Genomic DNA, 24,033 nt, shown 5'->3' on the forward strand with positions numbered 1-24,033 from the left:
AGAAATTGAAAGACTTCTTTTGATACAGGCTTTTGGCAAGCTGTAACTGATACTGTTTATCTTTTCACAAACTTCTTCCCCTTCCATCTCTCCTATCGTAATATTTTACATGATAAGTAGGTAGAAAGGATGCCTGAATTTTAATTCCATACTTCCATTGAAAGCGTGTTTTCTCTTTGCAGGCCCTGCCTTTAATTGTTGTTTTTTGGGCCTGCTTTGTAAGCTTTTCTGTTGATGGCTTAGTAACAAAGAATAGTTAGTCAGCCAGCAAAGTTGAAAATAAAAAGCAGTTTGCCTTGCCCTTCTCCACTAGCTAACTTCTCTGCGTCTCTTGGGAATCTGAAAGGAAGATGTGCTTGTAGAGTGATGCAAGGGAATTAATCCATACAGTGTGCGAGTCCATCAGAAGAAATGTGTGTTCTGAAAGTGGATGTTTTGTTTGCATTTGTGTAACTCTGCTCTCCCTGTTGGAACTGAGTACGAACGGATAACTACTGCAGTGCACTCTAGTCTGCTACGTGACTAGAAACAACTTACATCTGCAGTCTTTATGGTTCTCCTAACTAAAGAAGCAGAGTTAATGTAGAAAAAAAAAAAGAATTAACGTGCCAAAAATGTAATATTGGGGTGAAGGTGACAAATAACTTAATCTTTGATAAGGTGTGGTGCTCTCATCAGGAAAATGTAAAAAACTCTGTTCTTCCTGATGAAATTTGACTTCTCTGAACTACTTAACTGGGCAGAAAAGATTGCTGTTCTTGGTGTGAAATAATGCTGAATCTGAGCAGGTGAATGTGACTAAAGTAGCTTTATGGCTTCACTTGCTATTACTTCTAGATGGAATTGCAGTTTTGGGACAGTACTAATTCTACAACAACTGTGTGCTAGACTTCAGGGAAAGGGAAGAATGTCTTTCATTTTCAAAACTGGAAGAAATTCCACAGCTGTAGCCTTGTTCAGTCCCAACAGAATTTTAATGTGAAATTCCCCGTAGTCAGTCTGCAGTGACTGGACAGATGCCCTGATAAACACATTGATTCATCCAGTGAAACTATAATTCCACCTTTGTTTTTGAAATAGCAACAGATTATCACAGAGTGAATTATTTTACATTAGTCACCTTTGAAGCATTCCTGCAAAAGAGGAGAAACCTGATCCTTGTCTCCCAGTAAAGCTCTAACTTTAAACCCTTACTGATGTGTGAAACTTGCTCTTTTTAGGGACTGCTGAAAAACTCTTTAGAAATATTTTATTTCTCAAGTAAACTGACCCTACACAAATCATAGACATTCTCTGAAATGGTAAAAGAAAAAAAAGCAACAAAAATCAACTTAAGAACCCCGCACATGTGTCTGCAGTACCAGATCTGTTGCTTTATGGGAGCTACTCCAAAAGTAATGCCTCCTGTTTTGTTATGTTGGCTCACAATGTCAGAGGTAGTTGGTGATAAGGCAGTAGAGGCAGAATCTTCCTGCTGACACGTGAATTCCCTGTTGAAAACAGTGAAGATGCAGCTGGTAAAGCGATGTGCGTTGTCTTTTGGGATAGCAAAGGAATGATCCTTCTGGATATCCTGAAACCCAGACAGACCATCGCCTCTGACTGCTAATGCTGTGAAACCGACTAAATTGAAGACCCAAACTTCTAGAGTGATACCAGGGAAGAAGTCAGTCTTTCTCTTGTAATGCAGTAACACCAGGCCTCAGTCTAGTCAGAAGATCATCACTGCGCTGCCAGTCTTGGCTGGGCTGACCTCCCACACCCATCCTGTTGTCCACCTTCTGATTTGCATTTGTTTGTGCTGCTGAAAGGTGGGTGGTGTGGGCAGTGTTTTCTTTGCAGTGACACCATTTTTGCAGCCAGATCATTTCTGCTGATGCAGATTTTTTCAAGCATGGCGTGCAGGTTGTTGTTCATACCTGGTAAAAATGCACAGCTAATGGTAGTGTCACTGACTGTCTTGAAAAAGTGTTCTGTATCTGAGAATTTGCTCTGTCCAGCAGTGTTATTGGGCTCTTTGATGTAGAGTCCATGGAAATAAATAGGAGGCATTCATTTTGGAGTGACCTGTGTTTGCAGCTCTCTAGTATGGTGGAAATGAGAGAGAGAGCTGTTAGAGACAGTTCGTACTATTGGCCATTGAAGTATGGATTACAATAGCTAATGTTTAGTTACTAACCTAACACTTAGTCTTTCCTTCTGGCCCAAATGATTTGTCACCATTCAGAAGCTGAAAATTAATTGCCTATAGTTGAAGTCAAAGCTAGAAACAAAAATGAGACAGTTGCCAAGAGCTCTGTGTGGATTTCTCGTTGTGTCCCAGTCAAGAGGCTGAGAGTTTTCAGTGGGCATTTACTGGAAATCTGATGAAGCAGGTATATATATCGCATGTGAAATGAAGAGTGGTTTATTTTTGTACATGACTTCTTTAGAGCCATGTGGGGTTGCAGCCAGGGGAGAAAAAGAAAAAAGCTATACAGTTGGTGTGAAAGTGGCATATGAAAAACCTGAGCATTTTTATTGAGATGATATTACAGTTGAAGCTTTGTAAAGTCAAAGCAACGTGTATATTTTCATATATTTTTGTCCACAGTTGTTTAAAGAATCTTAAATGCATTCTGAGTGGGTGAATAATGTGATATAAGGCTATTATTTAAAGCTAGAAGGATGTGCTTCACAGAACATAATCTTTCTGTGTTTCAGAAACTGAGATAACAGGGCACACAACAAATATTACTAATCTTCCTCCTGAAGTGATGGTGACCATTTTCAGTTACCTTAACCCCCAGGAGCTATGTCACTGTAGCCAAGTAAGCACCGAATGGTCACAGCTGGCTAAAACTGGATCTCTTTGGAAACATCTTTATCCTGTTCGCTGGGCCAGAGGTAAGTTAAATTTAGTTCTTTCCTGGAGAGCTTGTCAGTGACAGAAGTTGAGTCTGTAGAAGACAGTGCAGTGTTTAATTATCAGCTATCATGTCACAGGCAGCAGTCCTGAGAGCTGAGCACGCTGGAAGGCTGTATCCTCCTGGCACTTTAACTTGGTAAAGTGTTAAAATATGTATTTATTTTTTAAAATCTGCAGGATGGAGGTATTAAGAAAGTAAACATTGGTCGTTACTCACGAGTAGCTCTTGCATACAAACTGTTTATTAGTTCTACTGAGGTTTGTTGTCTTGCATCATTGCTAATAAGTACGTTTAGTAGTACCTCATCTTAATTATAGTGTAGGGAGTTTGAGCTGTAAATGCTTCTGCTGTCACTATTTCAGTAACATTTTTGTTTCACTAGGTAGAAATGAAATGCTTTTGTTAGATCCTAACAAATCTGTCCTCCTTTGAGAAGTCTGTCTTGTGGTTCACACCTAGCTGCAGACTTGAAGTTCAGAACTGCAAATTTGTAACACTTGGTCATAACCTATTCTTGATTAATCTTTATATTCAGACTTCAAAGAAACTGCTTGTATTAGTTTTATTGTCAGTTCTTTAAATATCTGAAGTATTGCAGTAGGGACTACAAGTGGTGTATCACAATTTGTGTTTTTATACATTCCATACTGAGAAGTGGAACCTTTTGTGAAAATGCCTGTTCAGACAAAACCTTCCTGTTCTGATAAGGCCAGTTACACATCAGAGTATATCTGTAGCTCAGAATACTTGCTTTTGTCCAGATCTTTGTGTGTACTGAACAGTCATTGAAGAATCTCATTGCACACCTCACAGCTCGTGTTGTGTGTATGTGGTTGAGTGATTTTTGTTTTTAACAAGCTATATTTGATGAATCCTTATTAACTTCCTCTATTATAATCTTAAAATACGTAACTTAAAATGTGAGCTAAAAGCTTGGAACTCCTTCTGGTTGTACATTAATGGCTTCTAAAATCTTTACAGGGCGGGGAGGAGTTAAATGACTTTCTGGTCTGAATTGATTGATCCCAGAGCTGCAATGGACTTGACCCTCTTGTAGAGGGGTTTTGGAGTTCAAATTCTTTGAATTTTTATCTAAAACCTAGCTAACTCGATGTGTAAATATTACATGAAAGTGGTAATTGGCAGTTGCCTAAATTGGCACGTTCCTAAACCTGTTTTTGGCAAAACAGGAATCCATTCCCATGACGTGCTGTCTGTACTAACACACTTGTTTGTGGAGAAGTGCCCTAAACTGGATGGAAACTTAGCTTCTCAAAAAAAAAAAACAAAACAGACCAAAACAAAAAAGCCACCAACCAAACCCAAAAATAGCTGACAACCCAAAATACAACGAAAAGGCCCCATGCTAAAAACAGCATAAAATTACAGGCTTAGTTGAGAAATGTCAATGAAACCTTTTCTTTTATAGCTGGCTGACTGGGTTTCTTTTACAGTTGGAGTTGTCGTACAGTGTCTAAAAACAAAACCAGTAACATAAAACCAGTAACATACAGAGTGGCTGTTGATATGGTTGTGAGTTTACTGCTGTGTTCTCCTCTGATAAGTTTGCTTTCATCTTTTTTTTCAAATGGGCGAGCAGGTGACTGGTATAGTGGTCCTGCAGCAGATCTTGAGACAGAACCTGATGAGGAATGGGTGAAAAATAGAAAAGATGAAAGCCGTGCTTTCCAGGAATGGGATGAAGATGCTGACATAGATGAGTCTGGTAGGTAAACACTGATTTCGGTAGAAAGGCTTTTCCTAGTGATTTTTTAGCTATATTAAGTTTATGAAATGAGCTCTTTTGTCTAACATCTTTTATTTCTACTAGGTTTTCCTATTTCCTATACTTTAAGATAATGACAGATACAGAAACACATTCCATCTAAGTAAATGCTTTCTAAGCCAAGCAGACTTAAGCAATGAGAATGAACTTGAGAAGCTTTGCCTAGTGCCTCCTTGGTGTTGCTGAAGGAAGTGCCTTTTTTTCCCTATTGTCATCTCACCCTGACTCCCAGTTGGGTGAAGAAGTTAGGGAAGACTTTTGCCACCACCACCACAAAAAAAAAACGCAGCTCATTTGGACATGCTGAATCACTTAATCTGGGACAGAGCAAATGTGAGTCAGGTGAAACGAGTTATGGAGATGTGTTGGAGGAATTAAGAGGAGAAAAATGGTGCCTTATCTCTGGGAAGTTTGAATGGATTGTGTTGCATCCCAATGTGTATTTTGAATTTAAAGTAAAATTTGTGGTAAGCTGTTCTACTGCAGGATGTGAAGTGGCCTATGAGAGTATTTCACTGTTTGTTTACAGCAAGTCAGTGGAAGTTGCAGTCCCACATTACTATTTTTACTTTCTGTTGGAGTTGGACTCTTCATGAGTGTGAGAAGGTCGAGCAGATTTTAAAGATGGGACTTACGAATTGAGCTAAAATTCAGCAGGAGTTTTGATGCAGGATGCTTTCTGAAACTGAATTGTAGGTTCTTTGGTTTCACAATAACTGTAACATAAGCTGACAGCACGGATTTCAATTGCTTGAATGCATTTTAAGTCTTTGTCTTTGGTTTTGTTTTGCAGAAGATGCAGTAGAAGATTCACTTGCCATTAATATAGCACAAATGGAAAAACGTTTACTTCATGGCTTAATTCATAATGTTCTCCCACACGTAGGCTCCTCAGTGAAGACATTAGTACTGGCCTACAGTTCTGCAGTGTCTAGCAAAATGGTATGTAATTTGAAACTAGCACTCAATTGTGGCTGTGCAGCCTGTAATTACTGATTTATCTGAGTTTAAAGCACACTGGTTGTGAAAACGAGTTGCAATTCAAAAGAATGTAAGTGCATATGTTGACAGTATCTGTAGCCTTCTTGGCTAGTGATTGCTATTATTCTTCCTTTTTCAGGTAAGGCAGATCTTGGAGCTTTGCCCCAACTTGGAATATTTGGATCTCACTCAAACTGATATTTCAGACTCTGCATTTGAAAGGTTAGCTCATTTGTTTCCTAAAAATAAGCGAGTAAAAATGAAGGGGGGATTGGAGACATTCAAGCGTCTATTACCCCATTTTTATGTATGAGTGAGAAATAAAGAGATCAGTCTGTGTTCACTCGTAATGAAGGAATAAACCCGAATAACACTGAATGAAGCAGTAAGTAAGGCCTGATTTGGTAATGGCCTTGTCTTAGCTATACTTTGATAGGTTTTAATGGCTATGGTGGCAGTTTAACTTCTAATTCTAATAATTTTAATTGTTCATAGATATATTTCTAGAAATCATTGCAGTTCTTGATCCAACATAGCAGGTAATGTTTGGAATGTACTGTTGGGCTTTTTAAGAGGTGTAGATTAAATGGTGGCTACAGTTCTAGGGCCTGCGTGTATTACTGTGGATTTCTGAGTTCTATGGCATTGTGCAGGTGTTTCATTTAGCATCGCTGGGGTGAGGTGTGTGTGCAGAACCTTCACAGAAGTGTTTTCACATGATGCTGGAACTCAGTGGCTGTTTCACTATGCAAAGTTTTCATCATACAGTGCTCTCAGGTTCTGTTTATTTAACAGTGCATTAAAATGTTACCAGCATGGTTGCTCATATGAATGCTTTGCAGCTTATACAAGAAGTTTAAATTGAAGAATTTACATGGTTCAGAACTATATCTTTGTGAGCCTTTGTCAGTTTCTACAAAACACTGTCTTCTTCACTGTATATCTGTACTTCCTTAAAATCTGTAATTCAGAAATGGGTTTCATTTGCTGTAGATGTTAACGCTCTCCATTAACTATGGCACAGCTGAATAGACCATATACTTTTATAGTTAATAATGCAACAGTACTACTATAGATCAAATTTCTTTTTCAGTTGAAACATAAAACACAGAAGGGCTGAATTTGCATTATGGAAGTGTTTCTGTAGCAATGGCTAAGACTCATCACCTTCAGAATAACTAATACCATACACAGGGCATTTCCAGCACTCCAGGTGCTCTCTCTGAAAGAAATGGGAAGTTGTTCAGAGAAAGGTACAGGATCTGAGGTCACTGATATTTCAGGATTGTATAGACATGCACACTTGAGAAACTCAAGCAGTAATAAACTACCACTACTGAAATACTTTGAAGTGAATGTCAGAGGCGTTTCACTTGTTTCAGTGACACTTGCTGATTTGATAAGTTCACATTTCAGCTTTCTGAGATGAGTCAGGAGAAATCAGATATTTACCTGGCTTTAAGCATCAGCATTACACACAGAAAAATACTGTTTTTGGGACTGTTGCATGTATTTGGTGTTTGCAGTTTCTTTAAGTATTTGAGATATGGAAAATGCCTGTTTACTACCTCAATGTATGGGAAGATACAGTGTGTTACTGATCTGTGATTCATTTCATGTTTCTTTAGATAGAACTCTTCTGGGCATATTTGCTTGCACTTGCAGTATCAAACCTATCCTGTAATCTGATGGAACTTTTAATGTTCTGTGAATTAATATCAGTGTTTCCGTTATGAAATGCTCTTTTGTATGTGTAGCTGTAATGTCTGTTCCTGAACAAAACCAAGTCACCACTCTTCATCTTATTTCAGTTGGTCTTCAGTTGGTTGCTGTCAGAGTCTTCGTCACTTTGATCTGTCTGGATGTGAGAAAATCACCGATGTGGCCATAGAGAGGCTCTCCAGAGCTTTGGGTATCATATCAATTCACCACAACAGAGGAATTCTGAAAGGCTGCAGAAACAGGAGTGCTAAGACTTCATGGAAAAACAGAGAGATTAGTTTGCAGTCTGACAAGAAGTATAATGGTTTGCATGAAATCAGCAATGAAAACCTCATTGAGGGAACAGACAGTAAGCATCATTGGACTAAGCCTGACAGCTCTGAAAACTTCAGTTCTGCGTACGTGTGGATGCTGAATGCAGATGATTTAGCTGATATTGAAGATGCTGCAGAGTGGAGACACAGAAATGTTGAGGGATTTTGCCTTGTGGAGCCAGCATCTAGTATCAGTTGTTCTGCATCTTGCTGCAACAGAGACATTTATGGTTTAAGGACTAGAGGGTGGCAGCAGCACTGTGCTTCTACTGACTTCATTTACTGCAGTCACTCATTTTGTTGTGCTGGAACAGCGCTAAGAACTATTCAAGCACTTCCAGAGTCCTCTGCACTGTGTAAGAAACCAACAAGGACTAAACAGTCAGAGGAAAAAGACTTGGCGTACTCTGGCAGTGACAAACCAGATGAAGAGACTGCACGAGTTCTTCAGTTTCTCAGTCTGTCTGGGTGTTACCAGATCACAGATCGTGCTCTCAGGTGAAAAGATGTTTCTGAGTTGTTTTGCTGCACTGTGGTTTTTACAGTATGTGGTTGGGTTGCTCTGGGTTGAATTTGCCTAGTTTCAGTTTAAACATTTTTATTGAGAATGTCTGGTGTATCTTAAGTAGTCATTGCATCTCAAAATATTGAGAATAGCAGATGTGAGAATGTTTTCCAACTCTTCCTTTGAATGAAAGGATTAAAAAAAAAAATTACTTTAGGCAGCTCCTCTGAAATGAAGCATTTGGTAAGGTTGCTTGCAGTAGCTAAAAGCATAAATACTACTCATTTAGATTTGATTTGCAGTGATTTCTTATTAGGAAATTCAGTGCTGGTTTATTTTTTTTCCTCTTGTTATGCCTGCTGAACTTGTGAATGTTCAGGCTTTAAAAACAAACCAGAGTACCATCTCATTTAATTTGTCTGCACAATGACAGAAGTTTGTGTGTGCATAAGAACATGTTAAATATGATTTTATATAATGTACAAAGCATAGAGTTTAGTTGAAGTTAGCTTGAGCATTGAGACAGCTTTGTGACAGTTAGAAAACTTGCACTGTGTGATAATATGTAATTGATGCTTTGTGTTATGTCAAAAATGTGGAGTTACAGCTTCATAATGAAATAAGACAGAAATACTTGCAGTCACCTGCTCAGCTGTGCTGCCGCTGCTGGGGCTAATTAGAGCTGCTTGCAATTCAGAGTTCATACCTCCTTGCACAGTATGCCATAGTCTGTGGAGAAATACTGTGAGGCACTGCTGGTGTTGAATTTCCTCTCCGGAGACTTCATCCCTCTTTGACAAAGAATTCAGTGGTAGCAGCTGCTCAGGTGTCTCCACACAGTTATCTTGGGGCAGATAGCTGTGCTTTGTGTCTGAGCCTGATGTCATCCAGGTGTTGCAGCAGACTGGCACTGCTGACTGCAGTCCACCTGGCGATGGATAGGTAACACTGTGTGCAGCTGGCATGTTACTGCGCTGTTCCTGACTGAGCACTCTGGAATCAAGGGAAGACTTCATCGTTGACTCACAGGGAGTGTTGAGCTGTGGTGCCAGTTGCACATCAGTGCTCTTTAATGTTCCCCCGTATCAAAGAGTTGAGGGTAAATTCTGCAGCAAGTGCTTCTTGCACTTCTATAATACTTTAGATCTTGGAAGAAAAAATAATGAGACTCTAAGCTCTTTGCAGTTCATTTCACATAAACTGAACTGACAGCTGTTTTGTCAGTTTTTTTCCCCATCTGCTGACAGGAAAAAGTGTATACTTATGATCCTAGGATGTAAAACTCACCAAAATCCTGAAGCGTATTGGAGAAGCACGTCATGCTGGTTCTTAGATGTACTTGGTCATCATTAATGAATGGTGATTTCCCAGTGAGGTGTATTTATGTCAAAGGGGATTGTTATTTCTGTAGAGATGGGTTCCTTCTTCAGCCCCCTTAATCTGCCTTGAAGCTGCATATCCTTACAGGATGCCAGACTTGAAATCAGGTGGCTTAGTAGTAGTGTGTTTTAGCTGCAAGATGTTAGTAAACATGTGACTTGGTGACATAAGGGAGTTTGTCAGTCTGGTGCTGTGCAAGCTTTTAACACCCCTCTTCTGTCTGTTAACAGGGCTTTGACTTTGGGAGGAGGACTGCCACACTTGGAGCACCTCAATCTCTCGGGTTGTCTCACTGTAACCGGTGCAGGCCTGCAGGATTTAGTTTCTGCATGCCCTTCTCTAAATGATGAACACTTTTACTACTGTGACAACATTAACGGTAATGTCTTTTTATGAAGAAGTGATCCTTGTCTGGGGAGTGATGTCTGGCTTAAGGATGTTTTAGAAACTAAAAGAAATCCCACACCACCACCAACAAAAAAAACCCCAAACCAAAACCCAACACACAACATCACCACCAAAACGAGAAGCCTGCAAACTCTTGTCTGCGTAGCACTGAATTGCAAATGCTAATTACAAAATCAAAACTGTTATGGCAGTGGGTTTTTTGCATTTCAGTCTAACACTGTTCTGTATTACTCAGAGGGAAGACATGTTTAGTCATTATTCTCTTACTTCAGATTAGCATGGCTGATAGAGGCTTAGAGAGTAAGGATATAACTGCTACGCAGTTGTCCTCCATCTCTTCCCTGTAAGTGATGTAGTTGGGTGTTTTCTTTATGGTGATAACTCGAGACAGAGCTGTCATTAGATTGATAGTAAAGTAATATTTTGTGTGGGGGGGGGGGGGGGGGGGGAGAGGGGGAAGAGCTTGTTATGTGAACCTCACGTTACAGTGTAGAATACTGCCATGCATCCTTGTGGAAAATGTAACTTAGTTTTTCTAGTTTTGCTTGAGTTACTTAGGGTTGAATCTCCGCTGGAGAAGGATCTGGATAAATGCATAAGATGTTTGTGGTGGAAGTCTTTTTAGTGTTTACTGCACTGGAATTCAGTCTGTAATGTCAGGCCCAGTAAGCGTTCGTAGCATTAGAGATGGGAACCATGGTGTGATTTAATTCCATGTGTGAATTTATAACAGGTAAGTGCAACAGAATGGAAAGAAGGATAACTGAGTTCACAAGACTGTGAAAACTGTGTGTACAACAGTACTATACTTCCCTGGTAGCACGTGTCAGTCAGCTTAGTTTGCGTCTGTATTGAGATATAGACACAGCCAAGTGTGCAGAGTGCCAGAGCTTCGGTACTGTGAGTGAAACTGTACCAGTGTTTGGGTATTCTCTGCATTGCAGTTCATGGCAAATGTTGTGCTTTATTGGACTGGATCCTAATATTAGATTTCAAAGTATTAAATCATTTTTGCTTCCATAATTTTTGGACTTTCTGCACCTTTCTGACACTCTTGATGCATTTGGTGTTTGTTTCCCAGTACCGTTCCATCTTGACTAGAGATTTAAGAAATATCTCCTTGCATTTCAATCTGAAAACTCATAATACCTTTCTACCTTCACTGACTCTTTCCTGCATCAGCAAAGACCAGTTAAAAGCCTTTACCTCCTTCCTCTTATTCCTGTTTTTCTTACTGTTTCCTTTTTTTCCTGTTTGCAGTTGTCGGTAGTACCAGATTTGATGTCTTGGTTTGTCTTTAGCTGTGTCTGTCTCCCTTGCTCCAGTCTCTAAAATACTTAGTTCAGTCAATACTCAGTGTCATCTTAATTCAGAACACCAGAATAGAATCTCTTAGTGCTAGTCCTCTGCTGCTTTAAAGCTTGACTATTTCATAGGAATTAAGAAATAATTTACATTTCAACAGAACACATTTTAGGATAATTCTGTATAATTGTCCTGATGATGTTCCTGTTTTCCCTTCCTTTTATACTGCCTGTTGGAAGCCATGACGCTATAAGCCTGTGTGCCTTTGAATGAACACTTACTCCTGTAAAGAGAAGGCAGCAGCAGTGAGAGGATGTAGTGGTGGCTTTGCATATAGTGAGAGATAGTAGCATCTCAGAATCTGTGGTGGTGGTTTCCTTTTTCCTTTTTTTCTTTCTTACAAAAAGATATCCCAGCAAAACTCTGAAATGGGAAACAGCCCTTGATAACTGAATTCTCTGCAGCTTTATCAGGATACTGTTCTTTACTTTTACCTCAATTTCACTGCGATAGCACTGAGCAAATCCCTTGTAATGCCCTGTTGGACTCTGTGGGCAGCAGGATTCCTGTGACATTCCTGTGACATCACTGGAAATCTCTCAAGTAACAGTAGGGAAAGTAAAAAGCTGTTTGGTTTCAATCAGCCTGTATCAGAAGCTGTTTGTTTCTGTGCTCATATGGATTACATTAAGTGCTGTACAAAAATTACTGCTCTGTAGAGAATAACTTCATCATTTTCTTTGCCCACCAGTGTTATCAGGGATTGTTTTGGGGGAAGGAGATGTGTCCTGGGATCATGTTGTAAAACACACGAGTCTTGAAGAACAAACAGTAGAGCCGGCAGCATGGGAATTTAGCCATGTCTGAATGAGAAAGGATATTGCTGTTTCTTTTGAATTCTAAGGGCTTTACTTTCACCTACAGTCTACTTTCAGATATTTTTTCTGTACACTCTGAGCTTGACAGAGGGCCCAACACATGCAGCTTCACTTGTTCTCTGTGGAGATCTTGCTGGACTTGTTTGCTTGGCGTGCTTGCAATTTTCAGACATTCATTTCAAGAGCTGGTCTACATACAGCTGTTGTACGTACCTCACAGGGTCAGTCACAGCTGTTGTGCAGCAGTAATACGATGCAGCTCGTAAGAGCAGAGCCTGTAAACTTGCATGCATCTCCAGTTTTAGTCTGTTTACTATCAGTATGATTCCAGTTCTTGGCTTGCGCAGTAACACTTAGTTTGGAACCTCTGCCTGCTTCATCTGTGCTGGAGTCTTGGAGTTAGATAACCCTCAGCTGCAGCTGAAAACAAATCTGTGTACACTCCTCCTAATTGCTGACTTTGCTGGATGCCTGAAACACATTTGATTCTTCAGTCATGCGTAAGAAAAGTTGAATGTTTGAATTATGTCTTGCCACTTAAAGATTTCTTTCCCTGTTTTGTCCTGTTCTGTCCATCTGTGTTCAGTCTGCGTAATGTACTTGCAGTTTTAAAGCCTGTGATGCAGTCAGTTTCAGGGTTGGAATGGGGCTCCCCAGTTCCTGTAGCAGGACTTCATTGCTGCTTTCACATCACTTAATTTCTAGTGATCTGTTAAAATGTAGCTCTAATGTGCTGGAATTAAAGGACTAGGGCATTAATGAAACAAAGCTGTGGCAGTTGCTGCTGATTCACTTCACCTGTGACAATTGAAATATTGTTGGTCACAGTTGGATCTGTCTTCCAGCAATGGAGCTCTGAACTGTGTGGTTTCTGTTGATTTATGGATCCTGTGTGCAGGTTTACACAGGGATGCATAGTTCTTCTAAGAGATTGAAACCACCACAGATTCTCCAGATAACAAAGGCACTCTTATAATGTTCTGATGTGTGCCTTCACCAGAGGCTGGCAGAGTAGCAGTTAAGGCCAATATTAATTTTAAATCTTCATTTATGTTTTCAAGATCAACACTTAATGTGATCACTTTCTTGTGATTCCCTTGTAATGTGCCACACTACTATCAAACATGGTATCTGCTGTTGAGAGGAAAGGAGCGTCTCACTGAGCTGCAGTTCTGAACCTGTGCAGTTCCTCCCCTGCTTTGGGCTGTGGCTTTGCAGTGGTGGCTGTAGAAAATGTAGCATCTTTCCTCCCCTCGTGTGCTCCTGGCAGCTCCTTCCTGCTGTCAGCAGTGGTCTTTACGTAGCTTCTTGGTAAACTAAATCAAGACCTGGGGTAGCAGAAGGCCTTTTTCCTTCTCAGATGTGTTGGGGATCAGTCCTGCTGTGGACCACATGAGTATTTCTGCTGCCAGAGGTGAGAGCTACAGGGACGTGGTGGCAGCAGCCAGCTGTGCCTGGCTCCAGTGGCTCTTCCACCATGGTTTGGGTTGGCGTGTATTCTGTGTGAAATGCTCTGCTTCTTTCTAGGACACTTTGTATGCCTTACTGAAACAAATGAATCAAAGTGTTGTAACCACATAGCTGCTCTCCTTTCTTAGGCTACCGGACACATTTGTATTACCGGGTTTTGAAAACACTGAGGGCTGTTCAGGAGGAGTAGGTAGACCTTTGTTCTGGGTCACCTGAAGCATCCAAGTAATCCGATGTACATTTAAAGAACATTACAGTAATCCAGTTTAGAGGCAGCTAAACCAGTAATGTAGACTGCAGCAGGTTAGATGATTAACTTTGCTTCTCCAGGTGAATGACCCCAAACCTCATTTTACTTAGCACTTCACTGCTAGCACGAATTAAGTCATCCCTCAATGAAAAGAAGGACCCTTCTGAAAGTGGCTCAGCCCTATTCTAAGACCCAAAGTGATGGTACTCAACTATGTGCAGTCCCTTCCATGTAGTCACAGTATTGCTTATCCTGGTGCATCAGTGGGATGAACTGGAGCCCTTGTGTATCAAGTCCAGAGAAGGCAGGTGAGAGTATTTCTGCAAGGATTTAAAAGCCATTAGAGCTGAAGTAAGTGAGAGCTTGAAAACAAACTACAGACCAGTGAGAGCAGTAGCAGAAGAGTGGGGAGAACAGAAACTGGGGAGGCAGAGTTGTAACTGAAAGTCAGCAGTAGTACAGAAATCAAAAGCAAGGCAAATGCAGAAAGAACAAGCTAATGTTGTTTATAGATGAGATCAGCTGCCTTATCAAAACATACAAATGAAATGACAGAGTCCTAACCAAATAGACTTAGTGTTAAAACAGCTATTAATTGATTGCCTCGCTGCAGTAGGAGCATGAAATAGCCTCAGAGCTAGGGAATTGGCTACGTGTGCCAAAACAGTACAGGGCAGGAGATCTCGGGAGCTGCGTTTTGAAATGTTTCATTTCACTGAAGTTCTTCATTAGAAGCCATAAGGAAATGCAGTGGTGGCATGAGGATTAGATGGAACAAGAAATGCAGCGTAGGAAGAGGGTAAGTTTTCACTGTGATGTGGTTAATGCAACTTATAGTTCAGTGCCTAATAACTCAGGAAGTACACTTTTCAGATGATGCAGTTCACTTATTTGAGGTTTCTGAAGTTACCACACCTACAGCAACTTTTAAAATCTTAACTAGCTTTCAGTTTTTTTCAATTTAAAGGACAGGAAAAAAGAGTAGGGCTTAACACTCACTGGGCAGGAACTGGGGAGCTGATACCTCGCCCTCCAAGAGCTTTGCACTTCAGTGGGTTTTATCCAGCATCTCTGTTGCTGTCTTGGTGTGAGAAATGTGGCATCGCATCCTGGATTTTAAATGGTACTGAACTTGCCTTAAATAATGGTACTGCTGCCAAAAAGTACTTCAGAGACCTTCTCGTGAACTTCAGAAGAGCTGTCTGTATGGTTATGTGTCTCGGGGGTGGGATAACCAAACTGGGACTGCCTGAAACTCAATTGAGAGGTGGCACCTGCAACTTAAGGACAGCGGTTGCAGAAGAGGTGTCAGTGCTAACTCACATCTTTGCAGCAGCAGCCAGAAAGACCAACGATGTTTTTTACACTGAGAGGAAGAGGGTGTTAAGGAAAAAGAGAGGGTTGGTGCTTGCTCCGCGGAAGCCTTAGGGTTCTCACAGCTGGAGCTGCTGCACGTAGTTTGTTTTTCCTGTCTCGAGTGCGCGTACTGGAATTGTAGAAGATCCTACCGAAGTGTTAGGGAACAGAACGGTGGCTTTGCCAGGAGATGCTAATGGTGCTGGAGTATTTCAGTCTGGGAATGAGAAGGCTGACGGGGAGGAGATGACTGTTTACAGAAATGAAGGCAGTAGATGAGGGGAATGTGACTCAGCAAATCCTGCAGTACCATAGCTCAGCAGCTGATGAAATGAGGCAGTTGATCAAGATGCACAGTGGTAGTGAGCTTCTGGGACTCGGTCCAGTGGGGAGTTGTGCAAGCACTCAGTAACCACTGAAGGCATGGAAAATGATACAAAACATAATGAGTATTCCCTTGTTTGGGATGATGTGGTTCTGTTAGTTTCATCACAAGCATTATTACTGGAAGAGTGACGGTTGCTTCAAATCACTGTGATGTCTGTGTTGCTTAGCTATGGCAGTGATGAGGAAGGTCAGCTCCCACTTGGAAAGTGCTCCCAGAACATGCTCTGCTAAACCAGCTGTTCAGAAGCACCCAGTCTCCTTTTTAAAGAACTTTGGAAGAAGCTTTCAAACCCTAGCTTGTAAGTGATGTGAAGGATCAAAACGTAGCTCAGGTGAATAAGATTTGGAAACAATTTTACCTACAAATCAAAAAATTGCTATTTCCCTTATTGTACCACCATCCTTGATTATAGCTTCAGCTTTGTTTTATTCCTTCTCGTGCATGCTGGCTTAGTTATTCAGTGGAATACTGCTCATCGGTGTGTGGCATGGAGCAGAAAACTGATTTCAAGACACTGTGTTCTGGGGAATTAATTATGACTTCAAGTTACTGTTCCAGAGGAAAAACAAGCCAGATGGTGCCCTTATTCAGTACGCTGTTTTGCTACTCCTCAATGTATTTGAAACCCTTCAGGAAGTGTTTGGTTTGGGGGGAAAGGGATTGTTCTGGTTTAGCTCTTGTTAATTAAGAAGTTCTGTGGAGTTACGTTGGGTGCCGGAGTTCAGCCGACCCAAATGCAAATGTTTGTCTTTCTGAAGCAGGCGTATGGCTGCAGGAAGTAAAACCCTATACTAATGCATTTAATAGTTTCTTACGATCACTTTTAACACTTCAAATTAAAGGGCAAACAGTAAGTGAAGGTAAGTGGAGGTGGGTAGTACTACGGTATTGGTTTATGCTGCCTGTGCTCACAGCTTTGTTTTTGAGCTCAGTTTCAGCTTGTGTGGTTTCTGATACATCACTGCAGTTTTCCTTTTAGTCTTCAGATTTCTGGTCAGGGTACAGGAGCTGTAGGCAGCTGTGCTGCTCTCGTGGAAATACTCTTTCCAGACTGAGAACTGCTTCCATATGATGGGTTGTTTTCTGTAATAACACAATGTCGTTCTTGGAATTTGGGAAAATAGGAGTTGGAAGTTCACTTGCAGTGTATTTCGGAAGGTAGTTGTGGCAGCTTTCTGAGTGGAGCTGGTGGACGGTTGCTTATCTGACAGTGTTATGCTCGTGGGACTAAGCTGTCAGTAAAGAAAATGACCAACCAAAAAGCAACAAAAAAAAATGGAAAAATATAACTATTCTGAGTGAGGTGTCACTCTTAGCAGTGGCAGCATTTTGGGCTTTCCCAGTGCTGAATGAAGTTGTTTAAGCAAACAAGCAAAGGATGTTCTATGAATTACGAGGTTATAGGAAGTGTGAACTGAAACAAGTGGCCCATCTTCTTCTTTTCACATGTGCTCTGTTTTTGTGCAGGTCCTCATGCTGACACCGCCAGTGGATGCCAGAATTTGCAGTGTGGTTTTCGGGCCTGCTGCCGCTCTGGCGAATGACCGCTGACTTCTGATCTTTCAGTCTACTTCATTTAGCTGAGCAGGCTTCCTCTCATGCACTTTACTTACAGTCTGCATCTTGTGTTAACGATCCCTGGAGTGAGATTTGTTATACTAGCCTGACCCTGCCCGTAACTTCCAAATCTTAATTATGAGTGTACTGTACAGTGTTGTAACAATCTCACAATCTCATTTGGTTTGAAGGGTGTTGGGTTTTCCTTTACTTTATTTGGGGAAGATGGGAAAACATGCGGATTTTTTTTTTAATGCCACTTTCTTCCAAGTTTGGCACTTAAATATACTTTAATGGATTATTTTGTGTTAAGTGAATGGTTTCTTACTTTTAATCCATGAGTACAACATAAAGCTCCGTGGCTAATTTGAAATGCATTGTTTGGGTAACAATTACACATCTTTAGGAGCCTTGTTTCTCCCCCTTTCCTCTCATCTTGAAGTTGTCCTTTATATTGCAAAATTTAGGGTAATTCCCACCTTCCTTTTGCATTTGGTTTTGTATTTGGGCTTGAAAGACATACTCAAATAAAACATTCCCACCAATAAAAACTTCATGTAGCAGTTGAATTTGCACGCTTGTAAGGTGCGGTAGCGAGGTGTGAGATCAATCCAGGTGGGTTAAGAGGTTTGGTGGGGCTAGATGGTGGTAGCAGAACTGTGAACCTTGGAAACATGCATTCCTTCCTGCAGTGACTGCATTCCAAAACAGCTTCCAGGAAAGTCTGTTTTTCATTCATAAGAAATCTGTGGAAGACATTGTTTAAAATAATGACTGCTTCACTGACCAGCAGAGAGGAGCAGCAGGGATGCGGAGAAGGCGGCGTTAGGCTGAGAGAACTGAGCTAAAAAGAGCAGTGTGAGGACAGCAAGCATCTGTGGGGTGCCAGGGGAAGAGGCTGCTCCAAGACGGGGAGCGCTGTGGCCAAGATCACGTTGTAAGCCTTGTGGTCATCTGCTCTGCGAAGGTTTTGAGTTCTCTCCCAAGCAGATGCAGCGCTGTAGCTGGCAGCCTCACAGAAGGCCAGGTGAGTAGCTGAGGAGGATGGCAGTTCAGGTGGGGTATGTGGTGTTCAGGAGTGAAAAAGGGGAGGTCAGCTTGCAGGCACAGTTGGAGATGGCAGCTTGCTGCATTGATACCATCTCAGCAAACAGCTCTTCTGAGGTTTGAGACAGTTTCCTTTTTTGTATCAAAGTGGACAAAAAATCCTGAATAAATTTTAGTCAGTGCCAGGGTTTGATAGAGAGCTGTTAGTGGTAACAGCTGAACCCAGCTAGAGGAAGTACATGTAGTGTTCACTTGGAAGCCTACCAGACAGGTGTAAAAGGATACTGCTGTTACAGCAACTGTTCTGTCAAGTAAGCTGCATTAAATGTTTTAAGCTGCATTAAATGTCTTGGTGCCCCAAACTTGAATGAGATGTAAACGGCCACTCATACTGGCTCTGAGAGAAGTAGCAAGCTGAGTGTAGACTTGAGTGCCTCAGTCTTTGTTCTGGCCCTCTCGTTTCTGAGGGTGAGGAAGCAGCAGCCAGGGGGTCCTGTCCTTGCTGCTCAGTGCTAGTTACTGTTTCCTGTTCACACTGGCAGAAAACAGTCTAAGTGGAATATGGTTTTTGGTGTTTTTTTTTTCCCTTTTCTAAAAAGATGATGGACTTTAGAGATGTAATCAATCAGTGTTGTTCAACCAAAGCATTGTGATGACAGTGCAGCTGCTTGCTGCTTTGTGACAGTTCTGTAGAGGCACTTTTCTGTTGATTAGAGAGGAAATTGTGGCTACCCCAGGCTTAAACAAAAGGTTTTGTCTAGCATTTGTTGGACAGACTGAATCCTCTTTAGACTTAAGCTCTAGAACAGCATTAACTTTGATTCGTTGTGATGAATATGCTTCCTAAGCTGAACCCAGCATTGCTTTCACTTGCAAGAGTTTAATTAGCAAGGTACCTGAAGGAAAAGGATTTATATCAGCATCAACAGTTAACACTGCTACTTTCACATAAGTAAATTTTTAGTGAATATTTTAATAATTTACTATGGTTACTTGCAGATCAAGTGATTTAATCACTCTTACATAAAATGGATGAACTTTCACATTTACTTTTTGGTATATTTATTCTTAAACCTTTAAAGAAAACGACTGCTGCTGCTGTTACAGACACCAAGCAGCAGAAACATTTTTACAAAAGGAATTATGGTCCTTCGGTGATGGCTTTTTTGGTGCGTGACGTTTATTTCAGAGTAGACAGGTCCTAATGCTTGTACAGGAGCTCAGGAAGTGACAAACTGCAACAATTGATACTGTACCTGAATGACAGCCTCTTTAACCAGGAAGAAGAGCTGCCAGTGAAGACAAGTGAGCAACTAGAAATCAGCTTTTAAGGTATAATGCCAGGAACCAAGTTTCATCTCAAAATGAGAAGGATGAACTCTTAACATCATAACCAGTGAGTTCACTAACTAAATATGTGCGAGGCAAGTTCCCCCAGGAATTAAAACTAACGTGCAGAAATAAAGAGGAAACTGACAACTTACTTGGACTTCCAGAACTGTTAGCTGAGGTTGGTAAGTTACCTTCCATGGTTTTAAACTGAATAAAGCTAAATGTGTTTGCAGCTTCTGAGAAGTCAGGTTCTTGCTGGACTTTCAAGCAGCTGCAGTACCTCAAATGGGCAGTGTCAGAGATGTGTAATTTCCCTCTGTCAGCAGAGCTGAGGCAGTGGTTGCTCTGTGCTACCGATTCCGTACGAGTGATGCAACATAAATCCACGTGGAGAGAACGTTCTGGGGATAAGGATGAACGTACACAGCTAGGGCAAATTCAACACCAGAAACATCAATGGTATGAACTCCAGTACTGTGTACAGCTTCTATTAAAGGTGTGACTTCAGAAAACGGCATGTGAATAGGAAATCCAGATACCTGGGAGAGAGAGAGAGGGGGGAAACGAATCACGTAAGGTAAGAAGGCACCCGAATCAGCGCGGCATCTTTAACTCTATTATGCCTTCAACTTGATCTCTGCTGGTCTGAGGAGATGCAATGCAAAGGCAGGTTTGTATTTAATATCACCTTTCCATTTCTTATACTCAGCGTGTCTGCCCTTTTTCCTCATTTGGTTAAGTTTAATGTGAAGCTTTTTAGGAATAATTAGGGAAAAAAATATATATTATTGAACAAGTAGCAGCATTGCTGCTTCTCTGCCTCTTAACTGGAGAGTACAGTACATTGTATTCTGCTGTGTGGGGATTTGAGGTGGCAGACATCTGCCCTTAAACATATTTCAGGGGAACTGAAACCTCAAACTCACTGTGAAAATTTTGGTATTTGCATACAGCATCACTATCAGGTATGCTCTGCACGAAGAGCAGAAGGAAGGGGTTTTGTATTATTTTTTAGGACAGCCTTGAGGAAGAATGCATGGCTACACCAGTGGCTGCAGTGACTACTTATGCAAAGTTTGTCTTTTAAAGAGCAGAAGACTTGAGTGAAGCACACTGCTGTATGGACTTCTGTGCCTGTGAGCTGGCAGTGCCAGCTCTTTACTGCCACAGCTTGGGGTCAAATGTACTAATGAGCCAGTATGTAAATACAGTGCTACAGCTGTACAAACAGACTGCATTGTTTTACTGCTGCTGTACCATAGCAGTCACCACCTCCATTTCAGCAAAGTAGATCTGTGTTTATAGCCATCTCTGTAAACGCTGCATCGATTTACCATTAGTGTGATAGCTGATAGCTCTTGTGACTTGTTCGAAGAGGGAACAAGGTCAGGACACAGCTCCTGCCCACAGGGGGTGGCACTGTACACACAGCAAACCTGAAGGCCCTGAACTCCTACTCCTGCCATATATTGACTGATGCAGTATATTATGTATATACACTACCCTGTAATCTCCAAGCTGCTTTTGCAGCTCTGCCTGATGGTCATCTTCTACATCTCTGCCTTGGTTTTGTTCCAGCAGAGGCAGGAAGTTACGTAGGGTAGAGGTACAGTATCTGTTCCAGCGAGTTAAATGCCTTGGTCTCCATTCCATGATCTTCTCCTTTAGTATTTTTTCAATCCTATGATAAAATACACTTATTATTGCAACTCTTTACTCAAATTCTGACCTGATCTCACTTGTCCCGCTTTCCACAGTTTATGGGCAACACAGATGACCTCAGTTAAACTTACTGCCTGGAACTACAGAAAAACCCCAAACCACCCATGTAGCCCATGCAGCTAAATTGTGTCCAGTGCTTAACAGAAGCAGTCTGCCCATAGTTTTTAGTTTATGCTCTCAGCCTCTTAACACTCCTACTCCATTTGGGCTTAGAAGGCACTGCTATAGTTTCCTAATACCTGATGAACTCTGTTAAAATGAGAGAATTTTAAAAAGACCTTAATAATACAGCTCTTTAAGACATTCTCAATTCCTAGACAGCATTCAAAGCACGTTTTTAGGATGTGGGTATGAATGTACTCGAGAAAGGTAAGAAAGTGCTCCACCTCCAGTGGTCAGTGTTCCCCTTCTGACAGTGTTTGTTTTAGTGGGAGCATTACCTGCTCTGTAGTTCCACTGCAGCAGCCTTGTCCGAATGCTGATACACTAATTCTTCAGGCTAGCAAGAAGTAAAACACTTTGATATTAAAAGCACAATCTCTTAACTATACAGCACTGAATTCAGACATTTCTGTCTTGACAGTTAATGAGAAGTTCACAGTTATACCAAAATAGTCTGTACTGTAGCAAAGACATAATAAAAACATGAGGTAGCTATCTGTGGTCATGTCTTTTCATTTTTTCTCCTGTCAACTGTTTCTTATAAACTGCATTAATTGTAGAGGAATTCCTGCTTGTTTACTAAGGACATCAATCAGCTTGAAATAATACTTTTCTGGCTGCAAGACAAAAGTTGTTTTCTTTATTTCTTTAGGGTTTGTGTTAAAGATCTGTCCCAGTGTTCACTGCTGTCCTGGGCTCTTACACAGGAATTCAGAGTGTAACACATGCATTCATTTTGTACTACAGTCATTTTCAGCATTCCTACTTTTAAGGCACATGTAGGAAAGCCTTTTTAAGAGCTAGTTTTAGCACTTCATCACTGCACTCCAAAGAACTTAGTCTCTGTTTCCCTGTTGTAAGCCCGTGATCTCAGCTCCTCCTGTTCAGATTGTTACAGGTGTGTCAGTACCTGCACACTGCAGAGCCCGGGGTATGGTGAGCTCCTGGAGAAGAAAGCCTTCCAGAGCTTTGGTTTGCTGGTATCAAAGCTCATCCTTGCTGGACAGTCCCACTGCTGGATATTAAACCAAATCTAGAAGAAAGCAGGTTTGTTTTGAATATGGGGTCACAACTATGGAACATTTTACACCGCAATGAAATACTATGTAACCTGGAACTCCTCAGCCAATTCCCACCATGTATTCATGTGAAACAAGGCAGGGTTTGTCACAGCTAAGCTGTCCCACTTCTGCATTCTCACATCACAAAGGGGGTGGTGCTGATCTGTAACATTTGTGCATGCAAGTACATACAGGCCCTACTGCTAGGATGCACGATGTACTCATAATTAATTAACTGAGAACCTTCTCTACTTAATGGTTCTCTTCACTACCTGTATGGTGCCACATAGCTGCCCGAGCCCTGGGGGTGGGCTTGCAGTTGGTTACAAAATCACTAACACTGCTCTAATACTAAACTGATAGGTGCAGGGTCAAGGAAAGTGTCCAACACTCTGCATACAGCTACATGAGAAGATGCTGTGCTCACTTACATTATCACAGCTGATCAGGCAGTACACGCTTTGCAAGGGGCAGAAGGTGTCATACTGCCTGTAAAAACAGCCAGTACTGGGATTCCAAATTACATACTGACTCTGCTCCAAAGTTAAGACGTATGCAGTTTGTCCCTAGAAAGAAAAAATACGAGAAAGATGTTTTAGAACTGTCTTCAGGGACAGTATGCTGTGTATTGTTTGGAATAGTACTTCCTTACTGTAGAGATCAATGCTGTGTTTCTGGCACAATCCTGGAACAACACAGAGGTTCATTACAATTCAACCAACTGCTCCAGCATAACGTGTCCTCTGTGTCTCGTGCAGCAGTGTTAACACACACCACCTTCAGCCTCTGCAGAACACCAATTCTGAAAAGCCTTAGTTCAGCTGAGAGCCAACGGGCAGTTCCATACCCAGCACGTGTTTAACGTGTACTTCAGCACCAGCACACCCTCCTTGGCTGCTGCCACAGCTCAACCCCAGGCAACCTCTGACATCAGGACCGCCTGACCCGCCAACCTTCCTCACACACAGACTTTCTTCTCCCTGAAGAAGATGAGCTCGGCAGCACCAGTGTTCTGAGTACTTCTAGAAAGAAACGTCAGCAGGAGGCAGCTCTATCAACTGATGGGAACCAAAGACTTCAGAAGATGGAAATTAATATTCAGACCAAAGGAAAAAAATCCTCTTACCTCAGGAATGGCATTTCCAATGATAAGCCAGGCTTTCTTCCCCATGCCGAGAAAATAATTGCACAAGAGCACGGCGTGTTCCTCCTCATCTCCCGCCAGAAGATCGAGAAATTGCTAATTGAGGGGAAAGAAAAACAGGTTTCTATGTAGTTATAATTAATGTTCTCAGCTTATGACATTTACTAACATTTCCTAACACTTCTGAAGCAAAAAATTCCTCTTAGCTCTTTGCAACTGATGTTAACTGTTCATTAGGCACTGCTTCAACACACAGAGCAACAGTGCATGCTGTGCAAGTCCACCCTGCAGACCTGAGATGTAACTCCAAGAACTGAGGTCTTCTGGGTTACTCTGAAACCACAGTGTGCACAGAT

The 24,033-nt window shown here is 41.4% G+C and overlaps 2 protein-coding genes across 2 annotated transcripts in view; one reads left to right on the forward strand and one right to left on the reverse strand.

The window, feature by feature from the left end:
* FBXL5 (F-box and leucine rich repeat protein 5) overlaps window positions 1–17,760 on the forward strand; it is a 31,995-nt gene extending 14,235 nt beyond the window's left edge. The window contains exons 5-11 of the mRNA XM_065735748.1: window positions 2,704–2,886; window positions 4,510–4,635; window positions 5,489–5,637; window positions 5,816–5,898; window positions 7,488–8,210; window positions 9,828–9,976; window positions 17,120–17,760. Of these exons, the coding sequence (XP_065591820.1) occupies window positions 2,704–2,886; window positions 4,510–4,635; window positions 5,489–5,637; window positions 5,816–5,898; window positions 7,488–8,210; window positions 9,828–9,976; window positions 17,120–17,196 (1,490 nt within the window). The 3' untranslated portion in view covers window positions 17,197–17,760. The remainder of the gene's footprint in view (window positions 1–2,703; window positions 2,887–4,509; window positions 4,636–5,488; window positions 5,638–5,815; window positions 5,899–7,487; window positions 8,211–9,827; window positions 9,977–17,119) is intronic.
* A 1,969-nt stretch (window positions 17,761–19,729) lies between these two features.
* LOC136048222 (complement C1q tumor necrosis factor-related protein 7) overlaps window positions 19,730–24,033 on the reverse strand; it is an 81,467-nt gene continuing 77,163 nt past the window's right edge. The window contains exons 31-36 of the mRNA XM_065735743.1: window positions 23,660–23,773; window positions 22,965–23,099; window positions 22,383–22,505; window positions 21,751–21,809; window positions 21,092–21,269; window positions 19,730–20,127 (exon numbers count right to left, since the gene is read on the reverse strand). Coding sequence (XP_065591815.1) covers window positions 19,939–20,127; window positions 21,092–21,269; window positions 21,751–21,809; window positions 22,383–22,505; window positions 22,965–23,099; window positions 23,660–23,773 — 798 coding nt within the window. The 3' untranslated portion in view covers window positions 19,730–19,938. The remainder of the gene's footprint in view (window positions 20,128–21,091; window positions 21,270–21,750; window positions 21,810–22,382; window positions 22,506–22,964; window positions 23,100–23,659; window positions 23,774–24,033) is intronic.

Source organism: Cyrtonyx montezumae, unplaced genomic scaffold, assembly GCF_038088225.1.
Source record: "Cyrtonyx montezumae isolate F1298 unplaced genomic scaffold, pur_monq_1.0 scaffold_2, whole genome shotgun sequence".
NCBI lineage: Eukaryota > Metazoa > Chordata > Aves > Galliformes > Odontophoridae > Cyrtonyx > Cyrtonyx montezumae.